At 43.2% G+C, this 24,650-nt stretch overlaps 3 protein-coding genes and 1 long non-coding RNA gene across 6 annotated transcripts in view; 2 read left to right on the top strand and 2 right to left on the bottom strand.

Annotated features, from left to right (window-relative positions):
• LOC134082494 (uncharacterized) overlaps window positions 1-1,731 on the bottom strand; it is a 1,735-nt gene extending 4 nt beyond the window's left edge. Inside the window, exons 1-2 of the long non-coding RNA XR_009939631.1 lie at window positions 1,665-1,731; window positions 1-672 (exon numbers count right to left, since the gene is read on the bottom strand). The exon at window positions 1-672 is cut by the window's left edge and continues 4 nt beyond it. This is a non-coding gene — a long non-coding RNA (uncharacterized LOC134082494). The remainder of the gene's footprint in view (window positions 673-1,664) is intronic.
• fez2a (fasciculation and elongation protein zeta 2a) overlaps window positions 1-8,677 on the top strand; it is a 13,636-nt gene extending 4,959 nt beyond the window's left edge. Inside the window, exons 5-10 of one of the 3 annotated variants that reach the window (XM_062538224.1) lie at window positions 2,423-2,715; window positions 3,613-3,693; window positions 3,843-3,918; window positions 4,037-4,102; window positions 4,446-4,472; window positions 5,833-8,677. In XM_062538224.1, the coding sequence (XP_062394208.1) occupies window positions 2,423-2,715; window positions 3,613-3,693; window positions 3,843-3,918; window positions 4,037-4,102; window positions 4,446-4,456 (527 nt within the window). In that variant the 3' untranslated portion in view covers window positions 4,457-4,472; window positions 5,833-8,677. The remainder of the gene's footprint in view (window positions 1-2,422; window positions 2,716-3,612; window positions 3,694-3,842; window positions 3,919-4,036; window positions 4,103-4,445; window positions 4,473-5,832) is intronic. The other 2 variants (XM_062538223.1, XM_062538225.1) reach the window with 2 other exon arrangements.
• Window positions 8,678-10,035: 1,358 nt separating this feature from the next.
• Window positions 10,036-12,379, top strand: clec3ba (C-type lectin domain family 3, member Ba). Its single transcript, XM_062538235.1, has 3 exons — window positions 10,036-10,245; window positions 10,512-10,610; window positions 11,506-12,379. Exons 1-3 carry the CDS (start codon window positions 10,155-10,157, stop codon window positions 11,901-11,903), a joined length of 588 nt encoding a protein of 195 aa, XP_062394219.1. The 5' UTR covers window positions 10,036-10,154; the 3' UTR covers window positions 11,904-12,379.
• Window positions 12,380-12,383: 4 nt separating this feature from the next.
• cdcp1a (CUB domain containing protein 1a) lies at window positions 12,384-24,152 on the bottom strand. The gene is made up of 9 exons (XM_062538211.1): window positions 23,998-24,152; window positions 22,015-22,230; window positions 21,403-21,759; window positions 20,493-20,864; window positions 17,582-17,776; window positions 16,926-17,303; window positions 15,778-16,134; window positions 15,385-15,472; window positions 12,384-14,776 (listed from the first exon to the last, which is right to left on the bottom strand). The coding sequence occupies exons 1-9, from the start codon at window positions 24,080-24,082 to the stop codon at window positions 14,215-14,217; spliced, it is 2,610 nt and encodes an 869-aa protein (XP_062394195.1). The 5' UTR covers window positions 24,083-24,152; the 3' UTR covers window positions 12,384-14,214.
• Between the last annotated feature and the right edge of the window lie 498 nt (window positions 24,153-24,650).

Below are 24,650 nucleotides of genomic sequence, written 5' to 3'. Positions count from 1 at the left end.
TTTGCAAAGTAGCCTAAACTTTATTATAGGACAAACCCAGAAGAGATCAACTTTTTTCATGTTTCATAACAGTTTAAGCACCAAGCATGCATTTTCCCAACTTTTGTTAGAGAACAAATGTGCAAATGCGCAATCCTGTAGATTTCGCCAATACTTTGTTGTAGAACAAACACAGAAACTTCTGCAGGCCATTCAAGATAAAATAAATAAAAGTAAAACAAAATCTTGGCCTGTGTGTGCATTTGTATTTGTAGATCACATATTCTGAACAACAAAAGAATAATTTGTAGATCACATATTCTGAACAACAAAAGAATAATTAAATAAGAAATAGATATAAACATCAAATAGCCTGCTAACGTTACATGAAACAATTGAATGGCAACTTCACTTCATTACTAATAACATTACTTTCAGAACCTTTTGTAATTTCAGAACCAATCCATACAGTTTCATAGAAGACCATGATACAGGGCTAAGGGCTTAACTATCAATCTCATACATACCTTCATAATGTACCACCGTTTTCAAATGGCTCTGCATGTGCGTTTCCACCCTGGCATAGTCACCCTTGTACTCTGGGCAGAAAGGGCAGAGGAGCAGCGTGCATCCTGGGTCTGAACAACTTCGTAATTGCGGCTTCTGACCGCTAGACAGTATGGAAGAATGTAACTGCAGTGATAGGAAGACATATGGAGAACATTAACTTATTAGAGAACATTATCCAACTTCTGCTAAGATTCTAGTAGTGATCAACTAACAGGCCTCTAAAGTCAAACTGACTATTCATGGATTTCCATCAGGTCCCTTTCCACAGGTGTATACAATCAAGCACCTTGATTATCAATGCAGACTGCATGGTGCTTGATTAATACACCTGTGCAAAGGGACCTGATGAAACCCATGAATTCAAGTCCATTTGCACAGGTGTATTAATCAAGCACCATGCAGTCTGCATTCATAATCAAGGTGCTTGATTGTATACACCTGTGTAAAGGGACCTGATGAAACCTATGAATACAGTATTAGTAATTGTACTGGTCAAACGTTGTAGAACTCCTAGATGTCTTTGTTTTACATGACAACTCTCAATAATTCTTTATGTCAATAGGAACATAACAAATCAACCTTTTGGTTTTTAATTATGGCATCACTCATGTAGCAAATGCATCACATCATTGCAAGGATCTTCGGCATAGCCAAAACAAATTCAGCTCGATTCAGCTCCACTACAGTCACTCTAATCAGAATTTAGGGTAATTTGGTGTTAACTGTAACCATTTTTGAGGCCGTTTAAAACGCACCAAATCAACAGGCCACCTGTTCACCACTCAACAGCCGCAGAAAATAGTTACAGTTAACCCCAAAGTACCGAATTTAGTTAGGCCTACGTTACGTCTTCACTTTATATGGGTTTAGTTGAAAACAATGTGCGTTGCTGGCATGCTTTTAACGTTACCACATAAACACGATGACTAATTTTATCACGTATCATTTTAAGTAGGCCTACATATTTTCATACAAACAAACAAGCACCATATCACAAGCAAGCAATCTATTCCTCCGTTCTGCTTACTTTCGCCTTGCTACCCATATTCTAATATATCGCTGGAATTGCTTAAATGGTAGTATAAGACATAGTTATAGATATAGAAGTTACTTACGTCTCATCGGTTTAGCTGCAATTTCTCTGCTATCGTAGCTTCGACGAGGACTTCAGAGGACTTTTACAAACTGATAAAAGGAAGTCAAACTCCGGAAATTAAGCATTTCCCAGAATGCAGTGCAAAGCTCCTTCTGATTGGTTGACTATTCACGACAGGAACGCCTAATTGGGGAGTTTCTTGCAACATATGTAACGCCCATGCCGCAGACCGACCCTCCTCTTTTTTCATGAACAGCTTTGTACAGTTGGATCATCTAGCCTTTGTTCATATCCTCTGTCTTTCAACTGCTTTTTTATCTCCCTCTCTTTCTGCAACTTTTCTCTGTCTGGTTTCCCTCTCCCCTCCCCTCCCTCTGTCTGTCAAACTACTTCCTTTCTTTTTCTTTCTGCCTCTCAATCTCTCTCTCTCTTTCTGTCTCTCGCTTGTGCATTACAATTGAGTCAATATTTGACGAGTGGATACCATTATAGTTCTCTCCCTCTCCCTCCAACATCTCTCTCACACACACGTTCTGCCTCTCTCTCTCTCTCTCTCTCTCTCTCTCTCTCTCTCAATTCAATTCAATTTCAATTCATAGAGCTTTATTTTGGCATGACTGTTAGTGTTACAATCTTGCCAAAGCAGTAATTACACCAAAGAATTAGACATCAATATTACAGTAATAATAACAGCAATTCTCTCTCTCTCTCTTTCTCTCTTCCTCTCTCTCTCTCTCTCCCTCACCCTCTCTCTCTCTCTCCCTGTGTGCTCTGCAGGAGTGCGGACACTGTGCATGTCGGAGCTGACGGAGCTGCTGGAGGAGGTGGAGTCGGCCATCCGGCGCTACTCGGAGGAGCTGGTGCAGCAGCTGGCTCTGCGGGACGAGCTGGACTTCGAGAAGGAGGTGAAGAACAGCTTCATCTCGGTGCTCATCGACGTGCAGAACCGCCAGAAGGAGCACCGCGAGCTCCTGAGGAAGAAGAAGAAGCTGAAGGCCGGCGGAGGAGGAGGTGGAGGAGGCGTTGCGATGCCACCGGGCCGCTTTGACCGGAACCTCGGACCTGGAACAGTGAGTCTGCACGCTAGCGTGACACGGCAGGGGGCACTCTGTGATCCGTGCCTCATGCTCGCTGTTTGAACGGAACGCTTCCGTTACGCGGCTGGTGTAGCTCCCCTGTTAGGCTCGGCGTATGTACATCACAAAGAGGAGGCTCAGTGCTTGTATTGGTTGCCGCATGTCTTGTGAATGTTTCTCTGTCTAACTTATTTATGATGGTGTGGGTGTCCAGAGACCATAGACTGTGACATATGACCAATATCTTTTATCACAATATAAGTCATCTCGAATAAAGATACGTCACAATATTGCACATTTTTTCTGTTGTAAATTTGTAGGGGGAAAAATAGTTAATATAACGAAACCACATAGAAAGTTTCTTGGTACATTTTCAAAAATGTGCTTGACAAACAAGGTCTAAATTGTAATACAAATGTAAGCCTTTTTCAGTGACCTCCCATAATGGTGTGGATAAGTCAGAGACGTGGTCAGGAACTCTGTTTGGTTCAGGGAGCAACTGCATCTTCTCTGGGGTCCTCATGCTAATGATTCTTCCTCCTTCTGTGTCTCCACTTTCACGCTTTACTTTACTTGTTATAATGGTGAAATAAAGGTGTTATGAATGTCAGTCTCTCTCTGTGTGTATATATATATATACCTCTACCTATCTATTTATCTCCCCCTCTCTTTCACTCATTCACTCTCTCTCTCCCTCCCACTCTCTCTATCTTTCTATCTCCTCCTCCCCTCTCTCTTTCTCTTTCTCTCTCTCTCTCTATATCACCCCTCTTTCTCTCTCTCTGTCTCTCTCTCTCTCCCACTCTATCTTTCTACCCCCACCCTCTCTCTCTCTCTCCCTCCCTCTCCTTTTGGCATGTGCTTGACTCCTGTTTTCTACTCTGGTCTCAGCGCTTCAGCATGGAGGGCATCTCTACTGCCATTCAAAATGGTTTCCGACAAACTTTTGGGACTGGGGGCGGGGACAAACAGGTGGCTATCTCTTTCTATTTCCATCATACCTTTCTGTCATTTCTTTTTCCCCTCGCAATTAACCAAACAGTGGGCCAATCGGTGTTTCTCTCTGTTCGTTGGCTCCCTGTTGATCCCCTGCGTCATGACCCTGTCTGTGTCCTTCTCAGTATCTGACCACCGTGATACCTTACGAGAGGAAAGGAGGCCCCCCATCAGTAGAAGACCTTCAGATTCTCACCAAAAGTGAGCATCCTTTAGCCTCTTGGGCTTCCTGTCAATCAGTTATGCCGTTATTATTACTGTGATGTACATGGAGTAAAACAAGACCTTATTCAATGTCTCTCTCTCTCTTCATGTGCAGTTCTTCAGGCCATGAGGGACGATAGCGATAAAGTGCCAAGTCTTCTAACAGACTACATCCTCAAAGGTACGTCCGCCTGATTTAAAGGATCAAATCTCAGTGGACGATGACCGTATACTCTACATGTGTGTTTTCCTTTTACACGGGAGATGTGTTCAAATGTCTCAAACATTGAGCCTGTAATAAGAGCAGCTTCTAATAGCTGTAATTTGTGTGTGTTGCTGGTTTAACGTAATACCTTCTGGTGTTTGTTTGAGGCATCATTTAGCAGTTGGCTCGTGAAGAGTAAGTCCTGGCTGGCGAGGCTTGTGTCTTATGTGTTGCACTCCTCCTTCTTGCCTTTTATTTTCTTCTTCCCTCTTTTTTCTTCTTCTTCTTCTTCTTCTTCTGGCCATGTTGTCCATGCTAGCTTTGGTGTGAGCAGACGGACAGAGAGGTTTGTGGGACGCGTGGATGCAGTTTTCGTCCTTCCTGTGTGTGTGTGTGTGTGTGTGTATGTGTGTGTGTGTGTGTGTGTGTGTGTGTGTGTGTGTTGCACCCATCTTGGTAGATTAGAGCACTCCTTCACTGCCACTCTGCTGTAGTGCATTCATAATGCCCCGCCTTCTGTGCTGTGTCACATCCTGTGGCCGGTGTCATTTCCTGTCGCCACCATCACCAACACCTATGATGGCTAAAGCACAGTCCTGGAAAAGCTAACCCACTTCCTTGCCTCTGCTGATATTTTACCAGTAGAGGATGCTTAGGATCCCGCAGCTAATCCAACTGCCTCATAGCCAGACTACCCCTTGCTTTTAGACTGACTGCCTGAGTTTGAAAAACATGGATCATAGAGTAGCACACGCCATGTTTTATTGCGTTGCCTGAGATAAGCAAGGCTTAGTCCTTGATGTGTCTTAAAATGTCCATGTCTCCATTCGAACTTATTGGTCCCTCACAGCTTGCCTGTTGTGCCCCCTCCCCAAACACTCACTCACTCACAACCTTTCCACCATGCTGATGCTTTTATGATTTTTTTATGTGAAGCTGCCAATTTCTGATTCAGTAAGTTGATACATTTACATTTACATTAATTCACTTAGTAGACCATTTTATCCAAAGCGACTCACATGCATTAACTATATATTAAGAGCCATTCTCTCCAGAGCAACTCGGGATTGTGTGCCTTCCTCAAGGGCACAACGATGGAAGCAATTAAGGACTTGAACCCGTAACTTTTCAGGCTACTGCATGCTAGCTCCTTAGTCACTATGCTACTATAGCACACACTCAGTGGGTATAGGCTACTATAGCACACACTCAGTGGGTATAGGCTACTATAGCACACACTCAGGTGGTGTTTGCTAATTTAAATTATTCACGGGAAGTTTTCCACTCAGTTAACATCAAGGCACAATCACAGATAGATCTCTGCCTGATGGTACATGTACACATCACCAGTCAGCTAACACCTTCACAATTGCATTTGCCCATTCCAACTGGGCAGTCATGTTCTGGGTGCAGCTGTCTTTATATTATCACAGGAATAGGCCGTTGCATAACCCTCATTAGTCATGGAAGTATTATTGGGGTCATTTTCAATGGAAAACAAAACACTTGATCCAGATTTGTTTACAAAATGTAGGCATGAGATTGTAGGTGGCTCTAAGATAGTGCTGATTGCAGATTCCAAGTGTCAACTCCTACATGATTGGTTGATTGTCGTTATCTCTAGTGTAGCTGGGCTGTAGTCTGGCTGCAGGGGCTTCCTCGTCGTCCTGCCTTTCACATGCTTCTTCTTTCCTTCTATTTTTCAGTGCTCTGCCCCACATAGAAACAGACGAATTCTCACCAGTCCATCAAAACGACACACTTCAAAAACAACAGGAAGGTTTTTTTTTTTCTCACTGTGAATTTTGTAACATACAACATTCTTTATTTATATATGCATGAGATTTTGCCTTTCATTAAGGGTCCTTTATGTTTTTGTTTTTGTTTGTCTTTTGCATGTTTACTACTGTGTGCATACTGTACAGACTTCAAAATGTCGCTGTGGGTTGGAATCTTCAGCTTTGCATTTTGCACTAAGCGTCCACATTAATGCTCATAGTATTTGGGCATTTACAACATGAGTCAAGACTTGCTTTTAGCTCATAGTATCCCACAGTACAATGCATGTATGTTTGCAAACAACTAAGTACAACTTTGGGAATATTGTTGGTGAAAACAATAATGTCAAGAGGACTATGAATGAGTATGAGGAGTTTGAACTAGTTGTGATGGGCTAAAAATGTGGCCATTGATTGAAATAGGAAAGTGCATCGGCAGTGGTGTTTAGATTGAGGCTTACGGATGTCGGTGACAGATATCAGTCGTGGTTTGGAAGCATAACATAGCGTCATACAGCCATGTGAGGCTGTGTTAGCCTTGCTGCAGACATTTTTAAAAGGTGATGTTATTTAGTGATTGTATGCATTAGTCCAAACTGTAATGACTGTTTGTATACCTCAGAGAGGTACAGGCAAGTTTCACCAATCATTTTATGGTATGAAAAATATAATTTCAAACTCTTTGAAGATCTTCAGTGAAGAGATCATATCTGCTGTTATAAGACCAGCCTTTATGTGGCATATGAACAGTTTGATTTATTTAAAGTTTGATTGATTGCATTTTTCTGATAATCCTACTGCAGGTGTGGACATAATTTAATCAACTAACATGTGAAAACATGCTATAAAAATGTAATATATTTTTCACTAACAAAATATGGATTGTAAAATTCAGACTTAGCACTGTAGAAAATGTATTTTAAGATATTCTCACAGAAGTTGCTTGCAACCACTGTTCTGTGTAGACTATAGGAGGAATGTAGGGTTTAAACCGAAGTAGCTTAGTGTGGAATGAACATTATTCTGATCTCATCAACCATCAGAATCAGAACATAGAATCAGAACTGATCCGAATCAGAGCTTGGAATCAGAACTGACCAGAATCAGAGCTTAGAATTAGAACTGATCAGAATCCTTTCCAATCCGTTGCTGTGCAGAGTAAAGGCCTTCACGCACTGAGTCTGTATATTTTAATACAACCTCACCTTATGTCAATCACGTTTGCAAACAGACAGCAAAACGTTCCAGAACAAGCTAGATATTTAGCATTTTTTGCATCTCTATGATGTCTGTGAAGGACATGACCTACTGCAATATTATGTATTTGATAGAACAGGAAACCGTGACACTGAACAAGTTTATTTTTAGATGCAGTATTAGCATCCCATCTGAGCATCAGACAGTCTAAAGCAGATCCCATGGTTCTCCATACGGTCTAAAGCAGATCCCATGGTTCTCCATACGGTCTAAATCAGATCCCATGGTTCTCCATACGGTCTAAAGCAGATCCCATGGTTCTCCATACGGTCTAAATCAGATCCCATGGTTCTCCATACGGTCTAGGTCTTCGGGGTGTTGCAGTTCCAATCCTAAGGATTGAGTGTTGATTTGGTAGTATGATAAAGGTTAAATGAAATGATTAATTACCCTACAAGCATACCCAGTCCTTCGTCTTTACAGGGGGCAGCTGGGACATTAGGGAATGCCTATATGGGAATATACAGGATGTGTATGTGTATATAGGATGAATATGTAAATAGTATGCTCACTTTATGTGCATCGCTCCTTTTGTGTGTCTCACACCGCAGATTGCGAACTGAGATTAAATCATGTTGTGGTTAAATAACTAAGTCACCAAAACCACCAAAACCACCAAAACCTGTCAAAATATGCAGTATCAGGCCGAGAGATTGCGATCTTCTGAAAGTGATTACCTTTGTGACACTGAAACTGAACTAGCTCAATATTCTGGTAGCAATAACAAACAACAGAGGCTCCAAGGAAAACAATAACTACCTGAACCCTCCTTAGCGTTATCAGTTGAGGACATCTTGGACAGGCTCGAGGGATAAACCAGTACAGAACCGTCCAGAAACTTGGAGGGAGGGAGGGAAAGACTTCTACTGTGTCTGCCAACACTGAGCAAAAAACACTAACACAGCTTACTGCAGCTTTAACTGTATTTCAGTAGTTGGAGGAGGTGCTGGTCTAGGTATACTGTAGCGTTGCATAGAAGAAAAAGTTCTTGCTAGAGAGACTATCATCTAGAGCACACTCTCTCTTTTTGGTGGTGGTTGCTCAACGACACTTTCAGGAAACACAGTCCTGACTGGGTCAGATCAGCTGAGTCGTGGTTCTGTATTAGTAAAGGAGGGCAGTTTCCAGTGGGATTAATACATGGGCCTTGTCCTAAACTCTTTTCACTGACGTTTTCCTTTCATTTATGACAGGTCTTGATCCATGTATGGGAAACGACTCCCCGTTGTTAGGTTAGATACAGCCTCTTTGTATGGGAAACTGCTCCCCATAGTTAGGTTAGATACAGCCTCTTTGACAGCATTATCTCAGGCATGTGGTGCACTTTTGTCTTTTGATGTCATTTTTTATTTATATTTTTATGTCTCCCTGTTTCCTTAATGTCCTTGTTTACACTGTTCTTTTAAGGTTTATTTACTGACTTGCTAAATAGATCTAACTTTTTGTCAATGTTGCATTTTCAGTGTAAAACCAAAATATTATTTCAACTGAATTGCAATTAAAACTATTTCTCTGACCTTCTTGAAGTTATTGTTGTTTTTCTGGTACTTATCATCTCTCCCTAGTGACCATAACACTGTACGTACGTATTATCTTTTTAATGGATAACGGGGATCACAAACATCTCTAGAGATGTATCTACTTAAGAGAGAATTTGTGTCACTAGAAAACTATTCATTCACTATTGAAATAAACAATGTCCTAAAACAGACATGTCATGTTTGTCTGTATTTTACTAAAACAACAAAAATAATATTCTTTCATATACCCATTGGAGGCCCATCTGTTTATTTGCATCATTTTGGCTTGAATACTAATGCCAGCCCTTCGCCAGTTGCAGTAACAATGAGAAACCAAAGTGAAAACTATAGACAAAGGTCTCACTGTTGCAACCAGTGACTGTGTAACAGACATTATACAACACAGGACTGTTTTGTACATTGGTCATATCTGATTCTGGCATGTATCCACTCCTGATGTCACTATAATGTCCTATCCAGAGGCGACAAACCTTGCTAGGCAGTATACTAAAGGACAATAAAGGCAATGTGGTAACATTAAAGCCTAAACCCCTCAATACAAAGCGCTTTGTGAGTGTGTGTCGCCCATTTAAACTTCGTAAAGGGTCCTGACTTCAGACTGACCCTGAGTAGGCGATTTCAGTAATTATGCAAGGCCTGCCACGTCTCCGTGGCGATCAGTGGTGAGGGAAAGCAGATGTGGTCTGGAGAGGGCTCCCAGGAGAGCTGGGTGGCACAGCTCCAGAAGCCAAAAGGGTGAAGTGATTTCCAGACAAGAAGAGGTCTGGGACTGAGGCTTGGCACTCCAGTTACCTCAGTGTTGAAACTGGCCTCAGTTGAGTACACTGTGTTATAAATTTCAGATCACAGTTGTGAGATCTAACACATTTCCAACCTTGGCAAATCAGCCAGAAAGTTATGAGTGCCTCATTTAGCTTCTTATTTCATGCCAGAACACATTAACTGAAACAGCACCACTGGGGCAGAAGTTTAAAGTAAGCTCATCGACACTACCTGTATAATGAAGGCTAAATGCAACCACATTTATTCGCAAAAGCCTAAACTATACTAACCCTAACAGAGCTGGAATAAAGTTCAAATATGACATGGCAACAATTTAAAGAACAGACCTCTCTTGTTACAGATATATATATCAGATGATGACCAAAACCAAACTTCAAATCAATAAGATGTATTTTTCCAATGCGAAAAGCTCGGAAATCAAACCCCATGTGCCAGAGATTACTCTGATAATGGACAGGGCAAGATCAAATGCTCTGCATATTTTGGTAATGGTGTAAGTGAACTCCCATCTGTCTATCTAAAGGTCTAAATAGTGCCCCCGATGGATGGTAAGGCTCATAGCGCAGGTTCAGACTTCACAGAAGCAGCTCTCAGGACTTCAGAGGAATCAAGCGCCCTGTGTTGTGACTGTCTATTTTGAGGAGTTGTATTTTTCTCACAAGCGAGACCATGCATCTCAGAAACGTGAGGCTGGTTATCATCGGTCTGCTTTGCCTCACACATCCCTCTCTCCAGCAGTCCTCGAACAAAAAGAAGAAAGGTATGATTCATATTTGATACAACATGTTTGTTGAATTTATCAGCCTTGCAATATATACACATTTACGTTGCTACAGTATCAGTTGTCAAGCTGTTAATAACAGGGTCCCTTGAATGCATTCAAATTGACAAGGTCTGTCCTATATGAATACAATATCAATTCCACTTTTCACAAAAGAGCTTTTTTCCTCTAAATGATTGTCATCTAAAAACAAAACAGATGTAACCACTGTTAAATCTTCCCACAATGCACTAAATTCTCCACAGATGGGTCTAATACAGCAGCTATTGAGGAGCTGAAGAAGCAGGTTGATAACATTGTGTTGGAGCTGAACTTGGTGAAGGAGCAGCAAGCCTTACAGACAGGTATGTGTTTACACTGTACCTACACATGGACAATGAACAAATAAACATGAACAGACTTCAGAGTATTCTTACAGTAATTGCATCATTGTTATTAAAGAGGACATAGAATGGATAAAATCAAGTATTGTACTGTGTTCTCTGATGTTAAAATAGTATATATATTCAACTTTGATTTATAAAAAATAATTGCAATTGCAATTTTACAAGCCCAATTAAAACCTTATAAAGTATTTAGGCTGGGTATTTAAATTATCCTTTTGACTCTTTGGCAACCCCAATTGAACTTCAGTAGCTTTGCAATATTTGACATCACAAGTAGGCTTTGTTCTAATTCACCCATTTTTTAGTGGCTATTTCTAAGTCCAAGATTTTCATATGAAGGAGGGCACAACCATGTCTCATGTTCGTGATAGCTCTTTGGTTATGCACAACCTCTCCTAATTCATCAAAACCAAGACAAAAATGTTTTCCATTCCATGTCACCTTTAACCTTTATTAGTATACAGAACACTGTAAATGTCCCATCATGAGAGAGTTATGCATTCTCACAACACTGGGGTGCATTAGAGGCGACTAATCCTGTCCAGATGTTGCATTAGTTAAGGGAGGACAGGTCCCACAGAGTTCCAAGGATGGGAGCTCAGTCTTGGGGTGCCTCTCATTTCGAGTTTATACGTCCTCCCTCGCTCCTCGGGCCTCGATCCTCACTGATCTACATAAAGAGAGATAGACGAAGGGATAGACTATCATTGTTGCCGCCCCATCATTCTTTAAGTACATCAGCGAGGATCGAGGATCGAGGCCCGAGGGAGGACGTATAATCTCTAAATGAGAGGCACCTATGGTCTGCAGGTGTGCATCATGAACGTTCACGTCATGCCTCCTCATCCTCCAGTCTGTCTGAAGGGCATCAAGGTCCCCGGCAAGTGCTTCTTATCGGACGCCACGAAGAAGAACTTCCACGCCGCCAACGAAGCCTGCATGGCCCAGGGAGGGGTCCTCGGCACTCCGGTGTCGGGAGCGGAGAACGACAAGCTTCACGACTACGCCCGGCAGACCATCGGGGCGGAGGAGCACATCTGGCTGGGCATCAACGACATGGTCACCGAGGGAACCTGGCTGGACCAGGGCGGCAACGCGCTGCGCTTTAAAAACTGGGAGACGGAGATCACACACCAACCGGATGGCGGGCGCTCCCACAACTGCGCCACCCTCTCCCACACCACCGGGAGATGGTTCGACGAGAACTGCCGGGCCGAGAGGGCCTTTGTGTGCGAATTTAATATAGTGTGACCTTACTAGGCCACCTCAGTTCACTGATTTGACCAGCGCAAGTTCATATATCATCAGTATCGGTGCATTGAGAATATGTAGAGTTCAAGCATGGTATATTGTTGGTTAAAACTATACTATACGACTACAGCATGTTACTTCACCTTTATTTGATTTTCAAGATTAAAGATTGGATAGCCGATCAAGCGCGAGAGTGCTCCAACAGATGAGATGTTACTACATGCCTGTGTAGGTGATGGAGACAGTTATGAAGAAAGCTGTTGATGAGCAGGCCACAGAATAAAGAGTTATCAGAATTATTATGCATCGAGTGGGAAAGAGAAGGATCTATCTGCATGCAATTTCTTTATTATTTTAAAGAACAAATCTAACCGTACATTACTTACTCTTCAGTGTATTTGTGTTTTAACAAAACATATGCGGTCTTGAATGATGTAAGTAACATTTTCAATAAAACCGCAACACAGCATGGAATATTTGTTTTGCTGAGTGAGTCTTCCATAATAATTGTCCAATGCAGATAAAAGCAAACTGAGACTGCCTTCAACTTGGATGCTTGGCCACGTGCATTTGTATTTCAGTCAACTCACAGTATCAAGAATAGTTATATTAACTTTAAAACGGATACTAAAACATTTTCAAACTTAATAGTGTATAAAACAAATGTCTATATACAGTATTTGGAGCCAACCAACATGTGAAACATCAGCGCAGAAAAAACAACAACAACCAAAAACAAAATGTTCCATTTCATCATGAAACGAAAACATCATGCAACACACACATGAACTTTCATTCCAGCAGAATAAAAATGATCCTCCGTGACTGAAGGCATTTTATACTCGCTTATGCAACACCAGGCTTGAATTGGGTTGCACATAATCTGATACAGCACTGTGCAGCTGCTGTTCAAATCCGACCTCATTTTTGGAGAATTCCAGCATCTCTCTCATCCAAATCATGCCTAGCTGAACTAATGTAACACTAAGCTGATCCCTATCCTTCTAAATGGAGGGTGTAACAGTTGTAACTTATTTAGCGATTTCCTTGATTATCCTGAATTGAACAATGCTAGCAACAGATTGTAATTTCCAGGGTGGAGTAGTTCCTTGAAGTAGTTGAAAGTTTCATTCTCTCTCTCTTTCTCTTTTTCTTTTTCTTTCTGTGTTTGTGTGTGTGTGTGTGTGTGTGTCACTGAGTGTGAAGCCAGACGGTACAGCTATAGCCTTATAGGGTGGAGTAGCTCCTTGAAGTAGTTGAAGGTTTCATTCTCTCTCTGTGTGTGTGTGTGTGTGTGTGTGTGTGTGTGTGTGTGTGTGTCACTATAGGGTGTGAAGCCAGACAGCCTATAGCTATAGCCGTATAGGGTGGAGTAGCTCCTTGAAGTAGTTGAAGGTTTCATTCTCTCTCTCTCTCTCTCTGTGTGTGTGTGTTTGAGTGTGTGTGTGTCACTATAGGGTGTGAAGCCAGACAGCCTATAGCTATAGCCGTATGTCATGACTAAAGACCCCACTCATGCTAGTCATCATACTATTCCAGAAGTCTGGTAGCACTCATCGTGTGTGGCTGGCAGTGTGGCCTCTCTGGGTCCCGCACTTGACCTCCAGGCTACAGTAGAAGGGTCAGAAAAGCTGGTCATCTTGGTGATGATGATGACAGGAATCTAAAAGCTAAAAGATTTTGGCACATTTCACAATTAGAGGGTCCTCTAAAGTCCCATGGCCTAAACTAAAATTGAAACAAAACCTTTTCCAAAACTTTGGAATTGTCATTAAATGCATAAAACAACATATTGTCAGACATGAATGAAATTAATAGCACACATACTTATAGGCTACTGAAAAAGGGCAATTTTCTATTATTTCTTTGTGGTACAGTTTGCATATTTGGCTAATTTCAGAGTTTTTGTAGCTATGAGGGCAATTCAGATAAAGTTCCCCAGTCCAAAACAAACAAGTAACCAGACAAAATAGGTGCTTTTAAAAAAAGAAATTCACGGTTGTAAAAAGATATGGCTTAGTCACGAATGTTCTCATTTTCAGGCTCCAGTTTCCTAGAAAATGTCCCTGGCCAAACAAGGCAAACAAGAAAACAAATCTTGCTGACTTGTTGAAGCTCTACAGGAGCTACTGTTTTCATGCATCAGGCCCAGACTTGTCCCCTCGCCCCGCTGATAAGCATATTCTCCAGCGTGACTCGACATGACGCATCATGACGTCTGCCCGAGAAATGACACACACAGAGGGGGCACAGGGAGAAAAAAAATCGAACGCGGCGAGTTTCACACACTCACGCTTCTCCGGCGGACTCTTCATATCCAGGGGCCCTGCAGCGCCTCTGAGCAGGGAGACAGGGGCGCAGCGGAGGGATCGCTCCCCCCATCCTCACCCCGCGATGAGTACAACTCGTTCTCCACCAGTTTCACTCCCGACTGAGAGTCTGCGCCCTCCTGGGCGGGCTCGGGTTTGAAGCCTGGCGCAGTTGGCACAGTTGGCACAGTTGGCACAGTTGGCACGGTTGGCACTGTTGGCGCTGCCACCTCAGCAGGGGGCACAAAGGGCCTGTACACCCCCACCTCTGTGTCCGCGTCCCCGGTGGGCCCCCCACTGAGGGGCTCGGGGTCTTTGAGCGGCTTGGCGTCCGTGGGGCCGTTGAAGGACCGGTACGTGTCCACCGCGGGCTTCCCGTACTCGTCCAGCTCCGCTTCCTCCCGTAGCAGGTGGCCGTACACCAGCGTGTCCTCGATGTAGTCGTAGATGTGCGCGTCGTCGTCGTCGTCCACGGTTTTGGGCACCCCGTGGAGGCCCGGCAGGAAGCTGTGGCCGTTGGGGTTGTAGATGGACACGGGCTGGGCCAGCTGCTTCTTCTTCCTCCTGCTCAGCAGTCAACAGCAGCACATTGCACATTCAGTTCAGACATTTATTGTCCCACAAGGGGAAATTTGGTTTGCATAAGTGGTTAAAAAGACAGAACACACATAAGACAAAGAACAAAACATAGAGAACAAGTGTTCACAGACAACCAACCTCAGCACTAGACACTACATTAAGGTTATACCATAATAAATACCAGAGATGATGATGAATGAGTGGCACTTAAGTGTCATGAGTGATTTTGTGTTGGTTAAGTGTAGTAATTGCACTAGGGACAAAAGAAAACTTGCATCAATTGCACCTTGCCCTTGGTAGCCTATACCTCGGTCTCTATACATAGCATTTCATTCAGCAGGATTTCATTTCTCTGATCAAATACAGTGGACTACTCAATTTGCAGCTGTACCCTGTGTTCTGTAATGTGCCTTGAGACATATTAATAGTGTATAATATATACATATATATTTTAATACTACAGTATAAATAAATAAAGCTACATCAGCTAAATCAATAAAACCTAACTTATATTCATATGTGTGTGTGTGTGTGTGTGTGTGTGTGTGTGTGTGTGTATGCAGAGGTGATTTATGTACAGGACAAAGCCTCACCTGATCACCACACAGACTACCACCAAAGCTATGATCATTCCCAAGAGCAGCACACCCACCACCGCCAAGATGACTGGCAGGATTATCCCTGACAGAGGGCACACACATCCAACACATTTAAGAACTCCACTTCACAGACGGGACAGGAGTCACTTCGCTTTTTCCACTTAGGCCAACTTTCCATAATATACATTACGTATTAACAGAAAATGTTGTGTTAATTGAACATGTAAATATCAAGTATGTAATAACTAATAACAATAGCATCAATTAAAAAACAATAATATAATAATAATATAATAATAAAAATCCTCCTCCTCGTTTTATCTTCATAAACAATAACAATAACAAACATAAACAACAACAACAACAACAAGAATGAACGCGCCGTACTTCTCTGTTTGGTGGGCGTGATCTCGGCCATGACGCTGAAGGAGTTCTTCTCGGGCAGGCAGTTGGACATGTTGAGGTAGAAGCTCTCGGGGATGTCGATCTCCTCGTCCCCCTCCTCGTCCTCCCGCCGGCTGTACAGCCTCTCCTGCGACTCCAGCGTCTGCACCTGGATGCTGGTGTGTCGCTTGAGGCACTTGGGCTGGCTGACCTCGGTGAAGGTCAGGTGGACGTCCAGCTTGTCGGGGACGGTGGCGATCCAGGAGGCCGTGGCGTAGGGCTTCATCCCCCCCGGCCAGCCAGGAGAGGCCAGCACACTGGTCACGCCCTTCTTAGGAGCGACGTGGAATATGTAGGTCTCTGTGGACGAGACCAGAGGTCAGGAACTGCTTAAGGGTGTGTTTCCCAAAACCATAGTAGCTAACTAAGTTAGCGACTTTGGTGGTTGCAATTCAATTTCTCGTTGCCAACGAACTAAGCTGCCAACAGGTTAGTAGCTATGGTTTTGGGAAACGCACCCCAGCACGTGAGTAGTTAGCTGTGTGATGATGAGCAGAAAACAATCTTGTTCTTGTGTCCTTGTCCTTGTGTTCTTGTGTTGTGTGTGTATATACCATTGCTGCCCTCTTGAGGATGTAAATGAGGCCATTGCCCGTAACACAAGCTCAGACAAACTACACTACTATAACTCATTTGTCCACATCTCTCTAACTTAACATTTGAACAACAACCATCATGGATTACAATTCAAACAAGTGAATATGTATAAAAAAACATGTATATATAGGCTTGTCGTAGCCATTTTGTTATTGTTTACCTTATATGCATAACCATGATCTGAATAATTGCACCTGCAATTTCACTTTCTCATTCTTACAATATTGTGGATTAGAAAGAGGTTAGCTTTTGTTTAATTTGGAACATTGCTGGAATTATCAAGCCATTTTTGTTTATCCTTTTGTACCAATAAATGGATTAATTTTTATATATATATAAAAAAAAAGGAACAAGGAAACAAGTACAAGGAAACCACCTGCTCACTCGATCCACGGCCTTAGTTTGGATTACAAAGAGCTTTGGAGGGCCGACACAAGGCTTCTAGAACACTGGACAGAAAGACATGTGCAGAGGTAGTCAGACATTCCATCTACCTGTGATCTCTTTGGTGAAGGACACCTTGAAGAAGGTCTGAAAAGTGCGTCTGAGGAACAGGCCATTCCTGGGAGCGGCGCTGACCGTGACGTTGCGGTGGACCTGCACCTCGGATATGATGCCGCCGCCCCCTGGGCAGAACTGTCCAATGGCCGTGCCGTCGCTCTCGGCAACGCTGAACTGGACGCTGCCGTTGCACTCCTGCCCGGGCAGAGATTGGCGCAGGTTGCCAATGTATGCCCACAGCTCGACTGTGCCATGGTCTGGGGCCTGGAGGTTCCAGTGGACGGTCTTCAGAGCCTCGGGCAGACACCTCTCAATGACTGGAACGGTCAGAGGGACCGGACGAGAGGGGCAGTCTTTCAGCTGCTGACAGCCTGGCACACACACACACACACACGCACACAGAGACGAGATGCTTTCAAATTCCTCAATTCAGTTCAACTATATCTGTTACATGCATGAATATCGACTTCAGGGTCTTCACATAAGATTAAAATGAGAATATAATGAGATTAAAATAAGGCTAAAATGAGATTTAAAAGAAAGAGATCGTAATATGGCAGAAAAGTCTATTTTTGTTTGTTTTCTTGTAAAAAGGGAGGTCTATTCCAAGTGAATATCGTCATCACTAGTACTTTCAGTACAAAATTACCTATAGTTTTGTTGACGGTCAGTAGCAGGTCTTCATCTGGGCAGTCCCTGAAAGACACGGTAGACTTCTTTCCAGCGGGAACAATGGCACTCTCCACAGAGATGCCGTCTAATTTCAGCTTACAGCGGGAATCTGCGACTTTCGCAATGTGCAGAGACAGACTGCTCTCCTTAGAAAGATCCACAATGCAAGGCGCTGGAGAACACAAACACAGGACAACATGACGAGATTCAACCAGAAATCATTCTGTAAAAATGGTATGCTCCTCAACAGTGGTCAATTCTTACACTAGTTTCAGGCTTCAACATGGCGTTTCAAGGGGCTTGTTTCCGGTGCCGTTTTACTTAGCCAATTAAGTGCCAGGTTACTGATTGACGTAAGGTACAGAAGGAGAGCTCGTGCCCACACTAAGCTCGTGCATGAGCTGATAGTGGAACAGCCACCAATCAGCATGAGGAAAACTATGGGAAAACGGCACCGGACATGATGTATTTCTGGAAAATGGCGACAAGGAAGTGCTTTGCTAATCGGCGAAGCTAATCAGTCAAATCCTGACCCCCTGGTCTGGGGAGTCTGCGCTTTATTTCTACTGCACAAGAGGCGTGATCAATGGCCATAGTTCAAATGACTCCGTACGCTTGGATAGTCCTTAAATCAATCAGATCAACAATCCGGGTGCGTCTTTTGGATAAGCTAGTTTGTGATTGGACCCAAAGGTTGTGGACAGGAAGCAGGAGGGATAGATGTGCAGGTTTCCAGCCTGAGTTGCCGCAAGAAATCCAAATTCACCGGCCGGTCTGGCAGGGTTCACCCGACCCAGCCTATAGTCTTACACAATATTCCAAAGAATTTTTCAGTCGACCTAAAACCTGAGGCCCTCGTGAGTCTTTTCATGTAGGCGTCACATATGGGTGGTATGGCAGCAAATCAGTCAGAGACAGACAGCTGGGATGTTCCGTCATTGCGACACCAGATCTGACTAACTTCCTCAACCAACCTCCCCCTGCCTCTTCTCTCTTCCTGTCTAAGTGGGATGGAGTCGGCTGCTGATCAAGAGCAGAGATGGGAAGCCAAAGCCATCTGCAGACTACATCTTTCTAACTTAAACCGTAAGCTATATTCATATTAATCAACCGGCCATTAATTTTTAATCACTTACAGTACACATACAATCAAATAGCATCTAGCCTAAAGCCATCCTTCTTTGTTGATGTTCACACTCTCCAATCTGAGTCAAGTCCATACTCATCTAACGACAATAACCGACAATAACCGAAGCCCCTCAAGGAAAGAGTTTTCTCTTGACTCAAGTGCCTGTCATCACAAGCGGACATCACGACACACGTGGACGGACAGCAGTAAAAATATAACAGCAAATGATTACGAAGACGCATTGTGATCTGATCACTCAAACCATTTGCTGAGGTGGCCTGTGGGGCATCTGACTAAACTTCTGTAGTATAAACAGCAATGTGTCCTGATGTGTCCCAAACATGAGTCGGTCGGTAGACAGTCAAATGAAGTCTGCTGGAGGCAGGAGTGAAATCAAGCTAGACAACGGCTAGCACTCCACCAAACAGATTGGTCATTGAGGCCGACTGCCACTGGCCGATTCAACATGTCAAATCTGCAAAAATGAACGCCAACGGCTCCTCCGATTAGGGTTAGGTATCGAGAATCGAGAATCGATGTGAACCGGGACTAGCTTTCCAATTCTCCCGGCATCGTTCAAAAGTTTAAATTTCAATTCCTAGTATCGATTCCCAGTCCATGAACCGGAAGGAGAAGCCGCTAAACACCAACGAAGAAGGTGTTTGCATAACCGAGCTGAGGCAACAAGACGACAGTTCATAGATTTGATATTTATATTGTAGTTGAAAACAGCCCTGTGAGAAATGTATAGTAAAGTTCATAAAAAGTAAAAAGTTCATAGAATTAAAATTGATGGAGAAGATCAAACCGTTGGTCAGCTAGCTCATTTAAAATATCCAAACTTTTTTGACCCTGCCTCTTACAAGAATCGGAATCGAGAATCGTTAGGAACCGGAATCGAAACAAGGAATCGAAATCGGAATCGGAATCGTTCAAATTCAAACAATACCCAACCCTACTGTACCTCCGATTGACGACCGCACAGAACACATCAAACAGACTCGAGTCCCTAACCTCTCCCCAGTGTCCAAAACGTCCGATAATCGGCTTTGCAATCGGCAATCCCGGGATTGACACAAGAAGTCAGTTGGAAGCCTTGGTGATACCTGACAGACTCAGGTGTGAACAGTGACATGTTCAGGTTGTTCACTTGTAAGCCGATCATAAAAGGATGCATTAAAAAGACCTAAAAGACACAGGTATTGGGAAAGCCATCCCTGATCTGGGCTGTGCGCCAGACACTGCCAAGGAAGTGTTACACTGTGGTACTGTACATACACTTTACCATATAACAGTCCATGCAGTTCATTGTAATTACACTCAACTCAATTCAATTGTCTGGTGCAGATCTGACTCAGATCAGGGAGTCTGTCTCAGACGCTATCATGGATGTGATGCAATGCTGTAGATGCAGCTGGCCATAACTCCGTAATCATTTACATGTTGCATCTCATACAGAGCACTGGCCAAACTCTTGAGAACTTCTTTACAGTGTTTACACATGTTTACAATGTGTGAACATTTTAAAAAATATCAGTCAATTTTTAACTATTAAATGTAGGACCACAGAGGCACCGAGAACTAGGAAAGGAAAGGATACATCTGTGTTGCAATGACCATTGATGACAGGAGAATACAGCTCTTTAACCACATTGCTCTTTAAAAGTTACAAAGGTCGCTTGAGAGTGTTGGTCTGAGACTGTAATAATTGTGCAACACCACGTGAAGACAGGAGTCGACTGAGGAAGAAGAGACACACCTTCAGTGCCTGTCGGGTTGGAGGAGACGCGGAAGTGCAGCGTCAGCCCGACCCCCTGGGCCCGCGAGCGCACCACGTCCATCTCGCAGTTCCGCAGCGAGAGCGCGAAGGGGCCCTCCTCCCCCGTGGGCTGCCTCTCCGACAGCTTCCTCACCACCGTCACGTCCTCGAACTCGTACTCGATGCCCGGCTCCTTCTTCCGACAGTGCGGCTCGGAGTGGCTCAGCAGCTTCACCGTGGTCTCGTGGCCGTTGGGCACGCTGAAACTCCACGTCATGAGGTCGTCGTCGGGGAAACTCGACGGATAGTTTGGAGAGAAGAACTCTTGCGATGACTTGCCGCTTGGTAGCCCCACACTCACGACGGCAAGAGCTGGAACATACAGAGACATTTATTGAACAACACAAATATCTCAAAGCAAGAAAAGAAAAGAGGATTCAGTCTATGGTTCCGAGCTGCTGATTCAGATGATATCTGGGTGGGTTCTTCAGAGAAATGTCTAGAACTACAGTTTTATGCAAAAAAAAAAATGACTGGACAAAACTGGGCAAAATAAGTTAATCAAATGGCTTGTTTCAAAACACTCATCCAATTATGTTTAATCCTTCTTCTTTGTCATTCACAAAAGTTAAAAATGAAAGTCAAATAACAAATGTCGCCCCAATCAACCAGCTTTCTAAAAACCATAAATTAGAGTAGTGGTTTTAATGAAAGATATTCAACACACTTTTGATTCAATTTGAATTTGGAAACCACTGTTCATATAAGCATAACAGCGATTGGCTGCCCTCAAAGCAAAAAATTTTCCATCCAAAATGACACACGCAGTATAAACAGGACCTCAGGGAGCCTAAAGTTGCACACTGAGCCCATTCAAAATGTTCTTTTCAACCCCACCCCACTCACTCACATTTGATGTCCTCTTCCCAAGACACTTCGAAATCCTTGGGCTCCAGCTTCTGCCGGCCAGGCACCATGAGGACCACTTTTCCACCGTTCAAGATCTGAATCCCAGAGATGGTGCCGCTCGCACAAAACAACCCAAGGTGGACGTTCTTTGTCGTCTCCAGAGCGACGAGACTGTACGTGTGTCCATCGGTGCAGGTCTCTGAGGGGGCGATCTGGGTCAGGCCCATCTTGCTGAAATCCACATGGAAGGTCATTCTCACAGGAGCCCTCAGACACCAGTGGAACGTCCGGTTAAACTCAAAGAGAGGCTGCTGGTCCGTTGGCATGACAGTGTGCTTGCAGGGCTTTGTTCTACATTCTAAAAGACAAAGAGACAGGGGATGTGATAACATGGTTGACCATGAGTTGTCTTACAACTTAGTTCTTCAACTAATTACACTGATTTATGTACTCCTGGAAGTCAATAGCAGCATGGTGTACACCTTAAGCATGTGGACTTAATTATTCATAGCATGGTTTAATATGACTTTTTTTCACTGTATACAAATGCCCAACAGCCCACACACATGTACAGTATATTCAATGATTCTTTTGTTTGGCTAAATTTGCTCACCGATCTTCTTGACGATCTCCACGGTAAACACATCCCAGGGTTTAGTGCAGGTAAACTTCACTGAGAACTTGCCCGCCTCCGTCAGGGCTGTCTGTGGCAGGCACGACCAACTGCTGCCTTCTTCAACACACACCGTGCAGTCGGACCCCGACGCCTTGGTCCTGTTAATATTGACCACGGTGCCCGGGTGAACAGCCAGGGTCAACTCATGAGAGTCTGGAGAGGGAACAAATTGCTCATGAGAAACTACCATAATTTCCCGACTATCAGCCGCGGCTTATACATTGATTTTGCTAAATTTATTCCGCTATGAGGTTAATACAGGGGGCAGTTAATATGGTGTAAATATGGTCTTGTTTCTTTTAACTTGCATAAAACACTTTCCTGCGGCTCATACACAACACGGCTTATATGCGGGAAATTACTGTGCAGCAGTGTGTGCCGATTTAAAGCAACACTTTGTAACACGTTGTCACTTTTTGAGGAATGCTTTTATCAGGCGACTAGCTTTGGGATCATCTTCCAAATAATTTTGATGGTAAACAGTGGTGTGAAGGACAGAACAAGATAATGTGTCATTCCCTCCAGCCATCCAGGATACACACTGCGCAGTTCTGTGTCTCAGACTGGAACACACTTCAAAAATGAAAGAAAACCTTTCACAGCATGTCATTAATGACAATATCATCACAATACACCAGTTGACATCTTAACAAGCTTCTAGCTGTGCTCATGAGGTTCTGGTTTGGGTGGCATGCCCTGTTGATCATTTTAAACCAAATACTTCTTGTGGATTAAAGTTCTGGGTACAGTCATGCTGGTATACCCTGGAGCTGGAAGACTTTATCGCACTGGTGTGCTCATTCACCCACAGAAGCTAAAATGTGCTGAGGCTTTTAGGGTCTGTATGAGTGCGACAGTGAGACTTCGATAACCCTATAGGTGACAACCCAGGTGATTTATTTAGGCTTGAGCAAACACAAGCCACCTCTTGTGTCCTTCCTTATTTGCTTTATGACTTAAATTGCCATAGCCTCTGTCTATGTGACAGAAATCAGGTTGTATTTAAGCATGTATATGGGTGTCATATGAAACTCGTTAATGGATGTGTGAAGGTCTGGAGGGTTTGAAGAAGATTTTAGTGGATACGTAAAATACATGACTTTGTGTAAATACAGCCAGTGGCGGTAAGGTCCCTCTTTGCCTCTGTTTTTGCCCGGACACAAGAGGACACCTGGCAATGTTTGCGTACACAGTACAAACCGCAGTAAAACTCAGTTTATGGACGATACCATTAGTGTGGCTTGAAGCAGGATTCATGACACATTGGAGAAACAAAACACATTAGAAGGCAGATATTATCATAGGTGAAACACTGGTGAAACAAGCTAGACAGAGCAGGGTAGTCCATAGACAGTAGCCTATAGGCCTATGATCTAGTCTACTATAACTTGAACTACCAATGCTTCTCATCTCAAACCAAACTTCCCTTATACAAAATGAAATAATAATGGGATAATTGTAGGCCTTTATAACCTATACAGTCTTGCCAAATAGTGTTTTGGGAGAGAAAATGTTGTTGTTTATGGGGAACCTTGGACATATGGGCTCAAATAGGGTGATGTATAAGCGGCCTAAGTAGATGAAATCTTTATAAGTAGATGAAATGTAGGCTACTATAATATAAACCTGCGAATGTAATGACATGTCTATACGTGCAGTTCTGGCCTCCAATGTTGAGGTAGGCCTAACATCTTAGAAATCTTAACATAACTAAAGTTAAAGGACTGCAGCAAGATCTGCACTACAATCTCAGATTAAGCTAAAACGTAACGTAACGTAACGTAACGTAAACGTATTTTGGCAACTTTGTCTACTATTTCTTTAAATATATCAACGATATGAGATAGCTAGCCTGGTCTAGTTGGATAATGAAGCAGCCTACCCACATTGGAATTGAATGTCAGCGTCAATAATGCTTACCTGTTGTTGCACTCCAGGCTGGGGATGCGAATACTCCAGATAAAAGAAGCAAGCAGGCAGCTTTGAACAGTCGTTCTCTCTTCATGTTAAGCCCGGAATAAATAAGTTTAAAAAGTCCACACTTGATATTGGGCTATCTGGTCGTGATAGCTTCCTGGTTGAAAACACCTCGTCTCAGGTAAACCTCGCCACACCTTCGGTTAGTGTTATGTGGGCGGCTCTTGGATTGCTTATGACGTTACAACTTCAACGTAAAGTTTAATAGCTCTAGGCAGAGGCTCTAGGGTCATCTCCAATATCCACTTGGCTACATTTTCCGCTGTTAATGTCATTATAGGGAAGAAAACACAAGGTTAAGTGGTCACTGAACGTTAATCTTTTTGTCATCTTTTTTCACTATTTTAATTCATTGGACGGTCTCTAGGCTGCCACATAATAGATTCGTTTTTTGTTTGCATTGAAGTAGTGGCTATGCTGTTGTTTACACTGTAGGCTACAAAATGTGAGCGTTGTATTTTTTCTTAAATGTTTGTCCCCATTCTTTCGATAGACTGAAATGAGTCTTACAAGTCACACCCTTGCTGTAGGCTATAATGCAATACAAGCCCCCACCTGCGCAACATGACTGTGCGACCACCTGAACAATACTCAAA

Source organism: Sardina pilchardus, chromosome 6 (genome assembly GCF_963854185.1).
Source record: "Sardina pilchardus chromosome 6, fSarPil1.1, whole genome shotgun sequence".
In the NCBI taxonomy this organism is placed as follows: domain Eukaryota; kingdom Metazoa; phylum Chordata; class Actinopteri; order Clupeiformes; family Clupeidae; genus Sardina; species Sardina pilchardus.
Note: the sequence above shows the minus strand (reverse complement) of the source record. Positions and strands in the feature narration are given on the sequence as shown.

What these genes read in the sequence shown, in the direction of transcription:
- clec3ba (XM_062538235.1), top strand. Translation starts at nt 10,155, where the DNA reads ATGCATCTCAGAAACGTGAGGCTGGTTATCATCGGTCTGCTTTGCCTC. An exon ending in CTCGAACAAAAAGAAGAAAG is followed by an intron (nt 10,246 to 10,511) that starts GTATGATTCATA and finishes AATTCTCCACAG; the next exon opens with ATGGGTCTAATACAGCAGCT. An exon ending in GCAGCAAGCCTTACAGACAG is followed by an intron (nt 10,611 to 11,505) that starts GTATGTGTTTAC and finishes CTCATCCTCCAG; the next exon opens with TCTGTCTGAAGGGCATCAAG.
- cdcp1a (XM_062538211.1), bottom strand. Translation starts at nt 24,082, where the DNA reads ATGAAGAGAGAACGACTGTTCAAAGCTGCCTGCTTGCTTCTTTTATCT. An exon ending in GGAGATCGTCAAGAAGATCG is followed by an intron (nt 21,760 to 22,014) that starts GTGAGCAAATTT and finishes TTTGTCTTTTAG; the next exon opens with AATGTAGAACAAAGCCCTGC. An exon ending in CTTCACCAAAGAGATCACAG is followed by an intron (nt 16,135 to 16,925) that starts GTAGATGGAATG and finishes TCTCGTCCACAG; the next exon opens with AGACCTACATATTCCACGTC.